The following is a 15320-nucleotide window of genomic DNA, read 5'->3' as shown; positions in this document are numbered from 1 at the left end:
TTGAATAAATCTGAGAGGCTGCTGTATGGTAGAGGCCATGTCAGTGCCTTTTATCTTTTTTTTTTTTTCATCTTGTAAAGGAGTTGGAATCAGAGTCTGAAGATGAGCTAAACTCTGAGGATGTTCCTGGGATCCTGACGGGCTCCTGCCTCCATGTCATTCCAAACGCTGCTCCCTCAAAGCACCAGCCCGAATGCAGAGAAAAGGACCAAATCACTGAAGATGGAAAACTGCCCCAAAGGGCTTCTGGAGTTCCAGTACAGAGCTGGGTGAAAAAAGAGAATCCGTCTCAAGAACCTGAGAAAGTGGCTTGTGATGAGTCAAAGCCTTTGGAGGGTTTCTTGAGAGATGGTGACATCCCAGACAAAGGCTGTGCAACCACTCTGCACACTCTTCCCAAGGACATATTGAGGAACAGAACAACTTCTCAGCCTCAGCATATGAACTCCTGCAGGCCCAGTTGCCAAAAGACAGTGGAGGCTTCTGAGGTTGTGAGAAAACTTTTGGAGAGACATCCGGGGAATATCCCTTTTCACAACCCCCGCTTCTACATGGCAAGGGCTGGCTCCACACAGTCCATTCCAGACTACAGAGTGTTGGCATTCCCAGATTTCTGGGGTCACCAACCATGTCCTTATAGCCAATCTGTTCAGCAGAGGAGATATGGCATCCAAAAGTAAGTCTCCCCCTTTCTGTTATAAAGATAGGGCAGTAAAAAGACATGCACACAGACAAGCACAGTGTCATGTGTGATAAGATGGAGCAATGTCAGGTATCACTCCCTCTAACAGCCAACTTGGGGAATGAGTGCCAACAGTTACATGGTCAAAATGTGACCATGGAGAAACAAGAGGCTCCTATCAGCGTGCCTTGGGGTACCTTAAGCATTGGTGGCTGGTGCCCATTGATGCTGATGGGGCAGAATGCAGGGAACTCAATCATTAGGTGGAGCCAGAGCCAATGCTTGGCTGAGCCAACTTCCTCTAGTTTTGCCGCCATCCTCTTTCCTGCTGAGTTCTTCAAGGGCAACGTTGAGATTAAGGAAAAGGAAGCTGCCCATCCCACTGGAGTGGCTGTAAGTAAGAAGGCAGGGAGGTGATGGCTGGCCAAGGGCAGGCTAAGGTTGGTGGGGCAGTGCCCTAATCGACCAGCCTCCACTGACCTCAATATTAGCTGAAGAGCAACAACAAAACCTGTTTAGAAAACCATACTATAAGGGGCCACCTGTCTCTCCAGTTACAACCGAGAATGCTCAGTAGCCCGATAATGCGGAGTGTCTGTTGAAGGGATGAGGAGGAATGGAAATCTGGGGTGGAGAAGAAATGTAATGGAGTTTCCTGGAAGAGGACATGGCTGGCTGGCTGGCTGGCTGGCTGAAGTCCTGAACTGGATCACTTACACGTTTTAGTGGAAGTTCTGCTTGTTTTAAAGAATTGAGGGTGGAAGCTGCAGCGAGACAATGACTTTTTAAAAAATGGGGAGAGATTTCCTTCTGTGTGCATTATTTCCTCAGTGGTTTAGGCCTTGTTCTTCTCATCACAGGGCCAAAATATTTGATGACATCCGTCGTGTCATCCAGCCAGCTGATATAATCAATCGAGTTGTCTTTGACTTGGATAGCTCCAGGTAAGTTTCTGTCTTCTAGTTCAGGGTGTTGTCATTGGGAATTAGAGCAAGGGCAAGCAACTAACTATTGCATTTATTTTAATTTCCAGACTCTTTTCTACTAATGCTTTTAGGCATAAGACACCCAATGTAGAATGAAATGTCTAATGGAAGTCAGATGGAATGTGAAAGGAGGTCAGGACTGACATACATTCCCCCACAAACTATGACCCCCACATGCTGAAAAAGCAGCCCAATGAAAAGAACCTGAGAAGTTAGCAGATACACAAATGTCTGTACTATAATCAGACTTGAGCTTTGGCATATCTCCATGGGAATGAACTTCACACTGATGTAGCTGCTCTCCGAAATGAAACTTCTGAAATGTATATCTTGCCTTTCAGTACTAATCAGTATTCCCGAAGCAGCTTGCAACAGCAAAATACAAATACAGCCCCTATGTAAAACAATAGATCACAGGGTAGAAAGGACTAACAGCCAGTACAAAAAGTTAAAGCCGCTTAAAAGGGATAAAAAGTATTTGTTTGCTATTGCAAAGTGGGCGCCAGGCAGGCTTCCCAGGGGAGCAGGATTCATCAGTAGGTAAAACCACTGGTTACAAGGGGAAGAGCCATAGCTCAGTGGTAGAACAATTTCCAGGCTTCCCTGTAAAGAGGAATTTACAGTTAATTCCCTGGGAACTGTATAGTTGAGAGAAGAATAGGGGTCTCCTGACAACTCTCAGCACCTTTAACAAACTACAGCTCCCATAATTCATTGGGGGAAAGCCATGACTATTTAAAGTGGCATCATTGTGTTTTAAATGTATGGTGTGCAGGTGGCCCAAAAGATGTGTAGGAGTGAAAACAGGCCATAACTTTATTGATTACAGCAGTGATGGCCAAACTTGGCCCTCCAGCTGTTTTTGGACTACAACTCCCATCACCCCTAGCTAACAGGACGAGTGGTCAGGGATGATGGGAATTGTAGTCCCAAAAACAGCTGGAGGGCCAAATTTGGCCATCACTGGATTACAGCAAGATAAGTGGGGTTCGCATGGCACTGTGGCACAGATTAGTTTTCCATTTCGAACTTCGATGTCCTGTTTGAAAAATACTTGCTGAGGTATGTCCATGAGAGTTGACCAATGAAGAGAGCCTAATGTGGTGCAGGCCATGTGACTGGGGCCCGCTGACAACCTGAGGTGAGTGATGTTAGGCACGACCTCACCCAAGCAATGGCTGGGAGCTCGTGTGCCACCTCAGGTTGTTTGCGTATCCTGCCAATACCATTTCCACCCAAGTTGTGACAGAGAAAAAGACCAGTGTCTGACAAAGTCATCTTATCACTGAAAGAGGGGTAAAATACAGCCAAGAGCCAAGTGTAAAATTTCTCTCCAGGGGGCAGCTGCCATTGATATGAATATGCCCTGTTTGAGACTGTGAAGATAGTTAAAGTAGTCAAATAGTCTTATTTGGTACAGGCCAGCTTCTTGTGAAGTTTGGAGAGTGATCAGTGCTGAAACTTCCCAGACAATCATGTACTTGCTTTACAGTGGTTTTGTGGAGCCTCTCCTCCTTCCATCAGTGTTGAAACAGAATCAAGAGGATGGAAAGCTAATCTACCTACAGGGGATCCAAACAATGATCAGCTAGCTGCATTTCTGTTGCTCCCAGCTGCCCTCCTTTAATTTCCCTAATAGGGAACTGGAGTAGCAGCTGCTGCTCCTCAGCCATCAAGCCTTTCCATAATCCTGTTGAAAATCTTGTTTCAGCTCCTTGAGCTCGGATGCTCCAGAATGCCTGAAGTTCTTCTCCAAATTTGAATCTGGAAACCTACGCAAGGCTATCCAAATACGAGAGTAAGTAGCTGAAATAACCCCACAAGCAAGAATGGGGATTGCAGTATGTGCTTGCAATGCTTCTGCATGGGGAAGGGCTGTAGCTCAATGGTATAGCATCTGCTTTGCATGCAGAAGGTCCCAGGTTCAATTCTCAGCATCTCCAGGTAGAGCTGGAAGGTAGGAGGTATGGTAGGAGGACCAAGCTTGCTGGCTGGTGCTACCACCACCATCTGAGGAAGGGCCATAGCTCAGTAGTAGAGCACCTGCATTACGAATGGAAGGTCCCAAATTCATCTCCAGGTAGGACTGGGAAAGTCCCTTGTTTGAAATCCAGGAGAGCCATTGCAAGTTACTATAGACAATGCTGAAGCTGCAACAGTTAAGTACAGTGCAGTGGTACCTTGGTTTAAGAACAGCTTAGTTTATGAACAACTTGGATTAAGAACGCTGCAAACCCGGAAGTAGGTGTTTTGGTTTATGAACTTTGCCTTGGAATAAGAACATGTTCCGCTTCCTGTTGAGTGTGTTCCATTTGTAAATTGAGTCCCCCGCTGCTATGGGAAGTTTAAGAATGCTTTGGTTTAAGAACGGACTTCTGGAACAGATTAAGTTCGCAAACCAAGGTACCACTGTACTATGAAACTGATAGGAGTTTGCCACATAGGTGCTACTATAACATAGGGATATGCAACACAGTATCTCCAGCAGCACAATCGGATGCCTTCACCTGCCTTAGCTGCAACAAAACATGTCTCCTCCGTATTGGTCTCTACAGCCACAGCAGGCACTGTAACTCTCTAATGGTTTGACTTTACCCCCAATGGTGCCGTTTTCCATTGTCTCCCGAGACAGATGGATGCCAGCAGCAGTAGCAGCAGCAGCAAAACAACAACAACAAGCCCTTTACATGTTGTTCAAATACTCACCAGCCCTGGCTAACTTGGACAATGGGAAGGGATGATATGAGTGGTAGTTTAGAAAAAACTGTCAGTCACCACATTGGCTACCTATGTCCCAATGAAAGTTGGTCCATTTGAGTGCATGGGGCACTGCCCCACCAATCTGAATCTGCCCTGAACCAGACTGTACTTGCCTGCCTTCTTACAACCAGCCCAGGAGGTCCTACTGGTTGCCAGCTTAAGAACGTAAGAAGAGGTTGCTGGGTCAGGTGCATCGATTCCAGCATCCCATTCCAGACACCTGTAGAAACCCCGAAGCAGCACCCAAGCACAAGAGCACTCTCCACTACTGTGGTTTCTAGCAAATGGTATTCGGAAGCCCACTGCCCCTGACTGTGGATGCAGAACATAGCCATCATGGCTGGTAGCCACCAATAGCCTTATCCTCCATTTGTGCAACTCTCTTTTTAAAGCCAGTCTTATCCTCCAGGATTCCCCCTTCTTATTCTCAGCGTTGCCCTTGTAGTGAGGAAGATGGGAGCAGAACTACAATTAGGACTCCTCCACATTTCCATTTGCTTTGTGACTTCTAGGCCCAGGTCAGGGAGGTTTTTTCTTTTGTCGCACCGCTTTTCCTGGGAAAATCTGCTGTATACTGCTGAATCAGAGCAAATGCCAACCGGGTTTTCTGTGAATTGACGTTCGTTCTGATTCAATGGTAAATAGCGGGTTTTCCCAGGGCAAGCTGTGGGACAAAACAAAACAATGTCTCAGACCTGTGCCTAGAAGTCATGGACCGAACGGAAGGAATTGCAGGACAACAGGAAATATATGTTGATGAGCCCTTACTTGGCGCCACCTAGTGTTGGCCTCCCTACCTTTGATTGCATCAATCCAAATTGGGACCATGCACTACTGCCCTGAGAAATGTGAAAGAAATATGGTATGAAGAATATCCATAATATAATTCTCTGTTTCACATGCAATAAGCAGACTGGCACCCACGCCTGTAGTTAAGGAGTTGGGGTAGGGGGAGGCCATGAGTTTTATTTTCACTTGTTGAAAATTAAGTTATTAGCTTGGGTGAACACTGATCACATAGCTCTACATTCCATGTGGCAAACTGACATTACAAATAAAGATTATTTTTTTAAAAAGTAAGTTGTGCTTAAAGGAAAACACATTACCAAAAAAAGAAAAGAGAGAGACATTACTCATGTATGCATGCATATTATTCATCTGTAAAATTAACTTTAAAGCATATGAAAGGAAATGAAGAAGACCTATTATGTTTACATCAATTAAGCCGCCATCAACAAACAATATTTTGAGAAGAAGGGAAAATGAAAACGTTTACCGGCTCACTGGCACACTGTTGCTGCTATGTGTGTTCACCAGAATTGACAGCACAGGAGAAAATATAGGAGCAGAAAAACAAAATATTCTTGCTGGCAGCCAAATCTCCAAATGATGAGAAAGATGCCTAAGCTTATCCAGCGTTTAGTTTCCTTGCAATGAAGATCAGTGAAGACTATGGTGTCTTCAGGACATAAGGTTTTATGTACAACCTGAGCATAGGACAGAAGTGCTGACAGCATTAGCACTTCACAGATCTTGCCTCCCCGTTAGGTTCCCAAAGAAATCCACAAGTCATAGCTTGGGGTCCAGCAAAGAGCAAGGCACTCAGAGTCCCACCCTCCCAAGCAAGGCGTGGAGCAGATCTTCCAGGATTCCAAGCCAAGGTGGTCCCCTCCTTCACTGCAGTCCTAGTTCAGTGGCTCACCTTGATACATTGCATACCTCAACTATTGACTTGGCTGGGTTTGCTTGTGAACACTTAATGCGTTTTGGTTCTTAGAGCCCCATAATGCTGAATGCATCACTTGGCTGTTTGGTTCTTAATGCTGCACTTTTGTGGCTCGTGATCCAGGTTTGAGTACGACTTGATCCTCAACCCTGATGTCAACAGCTGCCAGCACCACCAGTGGTTCTACTTTGAGGTCAGTGCCATGAAGTCAGCTACACCCTATCGCTTCAACATCATCAACTGTGAGAAGCCTAACAGCCAGTTTAATTTTGGTAAGAGTGCTTGTGACAATGGAGGGGAAGGTACATCCATGTACACCAGGGGTGGGGAAACTTACGCCCAGGGGCCAAATGTATTTGGCCCTCGGAACTCTCCCCAGGTCACCCTCTTTCTCCAGGTACAGTGACGCATGACTGAAGCTGAAACCCTAAACTGTGGTTAATCTTAACTACTGTCCATTGAAACAAGCCAACTTCACAACCCATGGTTTGAGTTTGGCTTGTTTCAAACAAGCCATAGTTAAGATTAATGTCAGAATCTATTCCAAGAGGAGCAGAGAGACCTGAAGCTTGTTCCTACCAAGGGTTTGATATGACTTAAATTTGCACTCATGGCTCCACCCACTCTTGTATCTGACCATGCGCACCACTGGCATGTGGTTCTTGGAGAGTTGTAAAGGAATGCAGCCTCCAGGCTGAAAAAGGTTCTCCAGTCCTGATGTACAAGGCCAACTCTTGATCTGAGAAAAGGCAGTGGGTTTCTCTCTCAAGTGCCCAAACTATGTAAACCTTGATGTCTTCAAAAGTGCTTGATTCTCTCTTCCTTACTTACCCTCTTGCATACCAAATTATTTTCACACCTCTCACCAGTTCCATACCAGTTTTTGCTCCATTTGACTTTCACTTCTTGGCCACATGATTTGTTTTTCAAATGAGCTGCCCAGCTCCTTTTTGGGTGACTGGCCATTGCCTTGAAATCAGCCAAGGTGGACAATGTCATAGCCTATCAGAAGAATGATCTCTCACTCTCTTCTCTCACCAGCAAAGCACTGGGGAAGAAAGTGAGAACATAAATCTGCTAATGTGGAGATTTGCAACTAAACAACTATTTGTAACTGAAGATGAAAGATGCAGGCAGATGAGTTATGGAGGATGTTATTTGACTAGCGTAGGGATAATTGGTTATTTATCATTTATGAATTGTCCTCTTTACGCTTGGTGCTTTGCAAAGAAACATCAGCAAAACAGATAAATCCCTGCCCAGAGGAGGCTACAATTGAGATATCAATAGTGCTGGGGAAGCATCAAAAGGAGGGCTGCATAACTTCTCGTTAGCTTCAACGTGGCCTAGAGCAGGCATAGGCCAATTCGGCCCTCCAGATGTTTTGGGACTGCAACTCCCACCATCCCTAGCTAACAGGACCAGTGGTCAGGGATGATGGGAGTTGTAGTCCCAAAACATCTGGAGGGCCGAGTTTGGGGATGCCTGAGCTAGAGTAAGAGGATGATGTGGCATGGTTTTGGATTATGGGTTTTGTAGTTCGTTTGAGGAATTGCCACCCTAGAATCCATCAATACCAGCATTTCTAATGCTGGGTAATGGTGGAGGAGAGGGAGAGATTGAGGCTTGGGGGGAACCCTTGCTTTTGTCTCTTATCACAGTTCCCACCACTCTTGCTTTTGAAAAGTAGATAACAAGGAAGGGAAAAGTGGGAGTGTATGTTGGCAGTAATGGGATGATTACTTAAGGTAAGGGGTATGGAACCCTCTTCAGCCTGAGGGTTGCATTATTTCATGGGGAACTTCTAGGGCCCAAAGTCAGCAGGTAAAAGAGACACATCCATTACTTCATATTCCCCCCCCCCCAAAAAAAGGATAACCAGAACTGTAGTTTCCCCCACATGGAGCCACAGTTCCCAGCCCCCTTAACAAACCAAACTTCCCATTAATATTGGGGGCAACCCATGCACTGTAAATGTGCTTTTAATGTACAATATGAATGTGACCTACAGCAATGTGTATGCCTCTTTCCTTTGTACAATAGGCTACATTCCACCCATGGGAACGGTCAGTTTCTAGCAGTGCTTTTTTCCAGGGGGTACTCAGGGGTGTGTAGTACCAGCACCTCTTTTTTGTTGTTAAAAAGTGTGACACTTACTGTAGCAACTTCATGGTGAGTACCGGCACCTACTTCTCTAGGAAAAAAGCATAGTTTCTACACATGCTCTTCTCCATGCCTCACGCTACACACCCAGTTGAACATGTAGATGGAGCAACTTAATGCACAACTGTGTAATCACAGCAGGGTCCAAACAAATGTTTGGGAATTGGGCTCCAGATCGATTGGACAGAGCCCTCCATGCTTGAACAGGATTCAAGCATTGATGTACATGTATAAAACAGCTAGGTAAAGGTAAAGGGACACCTAACCATTATGTCCGGTCGTGGCCGACTCTGGGGTTGCGGTGCTCATCTCGCTTTATTGGCCGAGGGAGCCGGTGTACAGCTTCCGGGTCATGTGGCCAGCATGACTAAGCCACTTCTAGCGAACCAGAGCAGCGCACGGAAACGCTGTTTACCTTCCCACCGGAGCAGTACCTATTTATCTACTTGCACTTTGGCATGCTTTCGAACTGCTAGGTTGGCAGGAGCAGGGACCGAGCAACGGGAGCTCACCCCATCGCTCCCATTAAACATTAAACATTGCTCCCATAAAACAGCTACCCCAGATCAAATGCCATGGACAGGTTGAATTTAGCACTAAACCATACTTTAGTGTGACACGAACAAGCCCTTAGGCTTGGGCACTCCTTTCTGCCCTTTCATCCTCCATCACAGCCACAAGGATATTGGGGGCATCCACCTTCATGTTCAGCCAACCAGGACTGGTTAAATGTGCTTTGTTTTCATTATGGCTTATCCTAACAGGCCAGGATAAAACCATGGTTTCTTATCCTAAATTGTTTGGATAAACCATGGTCAATGCTAACTGCATTTCCCACTTCAGGCAAAGCAACAAATGAAAGTGGATACTTCTGATCCCTTCCTTGTGCCTCTGCCAGAGGAGGAACAGGAAGCTAGATCTTCCTGGTTTAGTGTTCAATCTGCAAAGGGTTTTTTGATGGTAGGAGCTCATGGATGTGTAGCAGCAAGCCACAAAGCTTTAGTGATGCACTGAGATACAGTGGTACCTCGGGTTAAGTACTTAATTCATTCCGGAGGTCCGTTCTTAACCTGAAACTGTTCTTAACCTGAAGCACCACTTTAGCACCGCCCCGCCGCTGAAGCATGATTTCTGTTCTCATCCTGAAGCAAAGTTCTTAACCCAAGGTACTAATTCTGGGTTAGCAGAGTCTGTAACCTGAAGTGTATGTAACCTGAAACGTATGTAACACGAGGTACCACTGTATGTGTGTGTGTTTATGTGTGTGGGTCAGTCCTTTCAGTCAACAGCATCTGCTGCAATCAGCCTCTTAACGTCATCAGTGATATTTCTACGATGCCCACCACCAATCCTGCATCGAGCTAATTTGAGCTTCTCTTACAAAAAGAGAACTTGACACACCGAATCTGCCACATTTCTGCGTGTTTTGAAGGCTCTTTTTGAAAAATGTATTATTGTTACTTATTTATAAAATTATTTATATCTTGCCTTCTGGCCCTTAAAGGGGCCTCCTGCGGGCAGCGTGCCACACTCCTGGGACGAGTGCCAACCACACCCATGCCTGCTCCTCGCCCCCCAGTGCCGGAGCATGAAGCTCTGCTACTGCTTACAGTCTATGTTTTCAAAAAGGGTAGATGAGCGGAAGTTGGAGGCGACGGTGAAGGCAAAATACACAGTAAAGCTTAATGCTGAAAAGGTTATTCACTCCTAGTCCATCCTCCTGGGTCCAGAAGGACTGGGTCTGCAAGGAAATAAGAGTAGCTTTCATGTTTCTGGTGTACAGATCTGTATGCTTGACTGCTTCACCTCTCCCTTTTTTCTTAATCATCAAAAGAATTCTCACTTGTAATATTTTGTCAGTAGAGCTGGACTATACAGTATATCAGTTTGAAATTCCTTTAAAAAAATCTGCCTGAGATTTTTTTTTAAATGTTCTTGGAAACTTGCATTCTGGTATTGCAGTGCCTATTGTTTTATAGAGCTTATCTACATTATAGAACTATTTTGGTTTATTTTAAAATATATATGCATTTCTATTGAATTTTTTTGCAAGTGACAAAGTACAAGGACACAGTACTTGTAATAACAAAAGGTACAATGGGGAAATTATCGCAAAGTACACCTTGGTGTGGACCAAAGTTACATACCGATATCCTTAAGCTGTATCAGTCCTTTGAATACAACTCCACCACATTCATATCTGGCTTGATGGAGGTTGCATCAAGTGTCCATCTTTGTTGACATATCAGATAAAGGGCCTCTGTATTATGTCAAATTAATCTTTTTGGGCAATGCCAGTAACCACTCAATTGTGAAGACCAATAACACTATGCCCCATATTCTGTCTTGCATAGTGGACTCCAGTCATCTTCCAATGACATGATCTTTCCATTCTTGCTGCAGTAAACAGCAAGGCTACTAATTCTCAGTGAATTATTTGAAAGCCATCAGAAGTTTAGCTCATTAATAAATGATTCTTATGCTGGATCAGGAGGAAAGATATGTAATTGATTTTTTTCTGCAAAACATCACAAAATGACATTCCCGACAAAGATGGAAGAAATCTCCATTCCTCCTACAGCCTCACCAACAATCCTGTGAGATGCTTGGGTTGACTCTGTGAAGTTTTACAGGGATCCAGTGGACAACCTTAAATGGGGCCTGTATTTTAGCTGACATAGATTTGAATGGTGTTTTGCCCCTTATATCATTCTAAGCTTCATCTGTTAATTCTTTCCCTAGATTTGTTTCCCACACACTTTTAGGACTAAAAAAAGCTACCTGTCCATTCAGTAAAAAGAGCTTTGTAAATATAATATATCATACCTTTGGAACCTGGTCTACCCTGTAAAATTAAATTTTCAAGTCAAAGGACATCCGTCTTTTCTAATTCTTAGTTGGTGGCATGCAAATGATCTTACTTGCAATACTAGAAACCAGGCTGGGTGAATGTCATCTAATATTTGGAGCAGTTCTGTCTCTGAAAGGGGCTTACCATTCTTAAAAAGGTCACATACTCTATAAACTCCTTTGGATTCCCAGGATGCAATTGGCAATATTTATCCACACACCTAAAGTCTGCATGTTCCAAAATGAGCATTAAGGGGGAATTATATGGTGTTAAGTTTTTAGCCCAACACCTGCAAACCTGAATCGTAGCCTTAAAAATGGGTTAACAAGAGTCAAAACTCTTGAACGGGCATAGGCAAACTTGGCCCTCCAGATGTTTTGGGACTACAACTCCCATCATCCCTAGCTAACAGGACCAGTGGTCAGGGATGATGGAAGTTGTAGTCCCCAAACATCTGGAGGGCCAAGTTTGGCTATGCCTGCTCTTGAACTTCGAAATGCCATCAGCCAAGACGAATCCATAGACAGTTTAGTACCTTTCCAAGGGATTGAGAAATCCACACAGATTATGCATAAAAGTTGTCAGTGCTTTTCTTCTAGACAAAAGGGTGCTGGTACTCACCATGAAGTTGTTATAGTAAGTGCCACACTTTTAACCAGTACTCTTCTTCTAGAAAAAACAGTTCAGGTACTGCGTACCCTTGAATACCCCCAGAAAAAAGCACTAAGTTGTTTCAAATGACAAAAAATGAGGAAAACTCAGTTCTCTTCTCAGCTTATGCTGACTAATCACTTTATTGCTAATTCTGTACCAATTGCGTATACTACTAAAGAATTCCAAAAGCTCTTGCCACTTTTTAAATTGTTTCATTGATAGTCCTGTGAGAAGTCCTTGGAATAAGAATAGGAATTGTTGTTGTTGCTGCTGCTGTTATTATTACAGTATTATTATAATAATATATTTTTTCCTGTATTGTCCTTCATCCAAGGATCATAGGGTGGTTTACAATATAAAAACACAAAAATACATACCCTACATACCAGAAATTTCCTCATAGGAATAAATAGAAATTGTCAACTCATTATGTGAATGTTTTCCTAATAAACAATTTCCTGAGAACGCATTGTGTTTGGAGAGCGAGACCTGCATGTACAATCATCTGATTCTGGCTATGTTTTTGTTTCACTATTTTCCCTCCCTTGCAGGCCTTACTGTCATTAAGTGCCATGTTAAGATCACTGTCGGAATCTGACAGGGCTGATTCATTTGGCTGACTTTCAGACACGTCCTGCATTTCCGCCAATTTTGCTGCATTCCACAATGGTCTTGATGTTATACCCCTCAAATTTATAATATTATTTCTTCAAAAATGTTTTTCTATGCTGTTTGACTAGTTTTGATTCCAGGCAGGGATGCAGAGTTAGGCCTCCATGTTGCTCAATGACAATGCACGCCCCCCCCATTTAAAAAATGTTTAATTCCCATGGTCTCCTTCAAAGAATTCCAGGAATTGTAATGGTGAGAGCACTGAGAATTCTCTTCTAGAGATCTCAGCCTTGCCCACCCCCATCTCTCCCATTTACCAAAGAGTGACTGTTAAATGAGATTTGTGTCTGTAGTTTGGATACGTTCCATCTATTGCCCTGGAGAAATGTTTGCTATGTTCTCCAGATCTGTCACCTGATGATCTTGATTAAAAGGCATTCTCTTAAAAGCAAAGAAGTTAAGGACTTCTTGACATGTATTTGCCTTAATGAAAACTAAGCAGAGAATTGGCAGTGGCTAAACCACTGAGCCTTTGGGGCTTGCTGATCAGAAGGTTGGCAGTTCGAATCCCCGTGACGGGGTGAGCTCCCATTGCTCGGTCCCAGCTCCTGACAACCTTGCAGTTTGAAAGCACGCCCAAAAGTGCAAGTAGATAAATAGGTACCACTCTGGCAGGAAGGTAAATGGCGTTTCCGTGCGCTGCTCTGGTTTCAGTGTTCCATTGCACCAGAAGTGGCTTAGTCATGCTGGCCATATGACCCAGAAAAACTGTCTGCGGATTAATGCCGGCTCCCTTGGCCTGTAAAGCGAGATGAGCGCTGCAACCCCAGAGTCATCTGCGACTGGACTTAACCGTCAGGGGTCCTTTACCTTTACTTTTTTGTTGTGGGATGAGTGCGGGGTGGGGTGGGAAGTATGGTGAAGACAGACTAAATATATAATGGGAATTCACAACACATGCCCCTCATCCATGAGACAATTCCAACTTCCTCCTGCCTTCATGGTTAAAATGACAGTATCAGATCTTAGAATTGTAGAGCTGGAAGGGATCATAACGGTCATCTAGTCCACTGCTGCCATCCATTTTGCCCCTTGCTCAAAGTTTCAGTTGGAAAGTCTGCTTTAAAAGAGCCACATTTTTTTAAAACCCACTGCATGAACTTTTGCATATCCCCATTGATTTGTCACAAGCTGTCTTTAAACATTTTCAGGTGTTGGTGTGAAATAGCGCAACATGTTCATTTGTGCAAGTCAACTGTTTGGGCACAAAGCCTGTAGAGTCAAATGCAACATGGGGACACCCCTCTTATTAATGAAGAACAGGACAGGGATGTGCAAATCTGCACCATTGTTTTGGGTCAGGGAAAGTTTCTTGGTGACGTTATGCTGCGCACAGCAAGAAACTGATTACTGCCATGCACAGCTTGTTTCTGCCTCAAACTTGCAGAACCAATGAGTTCCCCTGCCCTTCAGTGCTCAATTCTGGAGAGAAAAGTATGTGCAGAACTGCTTTCAGAGCAACCTCACTGCACTGAAAATATTATGTCTGTCTTCACCTGAAAAGTGTCTGTCTCCACCTAAGAAATGTCCTGGGTAAAACAGCTGTTTTGCAGTTGCAGAGGACATCATATTGCTTTTTTAAAAACTGCCTTTGTTTTGTGTAGGCATGCAACCGGTCATGTACTCAGTGAAGGAAGCTCTCCAGGGCAGACCTCACTGGATTCGGGTGGGCTATGATATCTGTTATTACAAGTAAGTGTACTCCACCTCCTCTTCCAGAATGTTGCTTGGGCTTTCCTTCCTTTCCTGCTAGTCATTATTACTCCATTAACTTTGCACTACCAATTCTACTTCACCCTGTAAATGCAGATCATAGGGGCTACAAAATAATGGAGAACAAAAACATCATTGTTGTTTTTTCTAGGGCAGCGGTGGGGAGAACATTTTTCAGTCTGAAGGTTTCTTTCTCTTTGTGGGCAACCATTTGCAATGGATGCAACTACAGTCACCTACTAGCCACACAAGTTAGTGTTTTGTTTTTAAAAAATAGTTATCAGTTTTAAATACATGCATACAGATAGGAATGGGGGAGAAATTCAATTCAGTTCTCATTTAATGTTGAATGTATGTAATACATAATACTCGAACCCAAACCCAGCCATTATTTAAAATTCACACTTCTCCAAATTTTGCAGAGCAGTTCTCTTGCTGCGTGCAAGAATGCATATGCTGGGGTAAAGTGTGCAAGGGATAGGCGGGATGTATATATTAGTATAAATAGCATACAAAAATGCATTATATTAGGGGAAGTGCTTTGCAAAGATGTGTATGTTAGGCAAAATATTAGGAGAAATGTGCACTAAAATGCAGATTCATGAGGGCTTTGTCCATGTTTCCAATTTTAATTCCGTAAGCATGATGCAGGATGTGGGTGGCGCTGTGGGTTAAACCGCAGAGCCTAGGACTTGCCGATCAGAAGGTTGGCGGTTCGAATCCCCGCGACGGGGTGAGCTCCCGTTGCTTGGTCCCTGCTCCTGCCAACCTAGCAGTTCAAAAGTGCAAGTAGATAAATAGGTACTGCTCTGGCGGGGAAGGTAAACAGCGTTTCCGTGCGCTGCTCTGGTTCGCCAGAAGCGACTTAGTCATGCTGGCCACATGACCCGGAAGCTGTACACCGGCTCCCTCAGCCAATAAAGCGAGATGAGCGCCGCAACCCCAGAGTTGGTCACGACTGGACCTAATGGTCAGGGGTCCCTTTACCTTTACCTTTAAGCATGAATACTGAGTGACATTTTCTCCAATAGGAACATTTGACCTACATGTTGGGGTTGAGAACAGCCCTCCTCCTTCAAAACCCCTTGCAACTTTCAGTTGTGTGGGTGTGAA

At 44.2% G+C, this 15320-nt stretch overlaps 1 protein-coding gene across 2 annotated transcripts in view; it reads left to right on the top strand.

Moving 5' to 3' along the window:
* AGBL1 (AGBL carboxypeptidase 1) overlaps positions 1-15320 on the top strand; it is a 413737-nt gene that overhangs the window by 80827 nt on the left and 317590 nt on the right. For both annotated transcript variants that reach the window (XM_083586327.1, XM_083586328.1), the window contains exons 11-15: positions 81-676; positions 1543-1626; positions 3380-3466; positions 6278-6426; positions 14099-14186. In XM_083586327.1, the coding sequence (XP_083442453.1) occupies positions 81-676; positions 1543-1626; positions 3380-3466; positions 6278-6426; positions 14099-14186 (1004 nt within the window). The remainder of the gene's footprint in view (positions 1-80; positions 677-1542; positions 1627-3379; positions 3467-6277; positions 6427-14098; positions 14187-15320) is intronic.

Source organism: Podarcis filfolensis (genome assembly GCF_964270895.1).
Source record: "Podarcis filfolensis genome assembly, chromosome: 14".
Lineage (NCBI taxonomy): Eukaryota > Metazoa > Chordata > Lepidosauria > Squamata > Lacertidae > Podarcis > Podarcis filfolensis.
The sequence above is the reverse complement of the archived record's forward strand: the minus strand, read 5'-3'. Positions and strand labels throughout refer to the sequence as shown.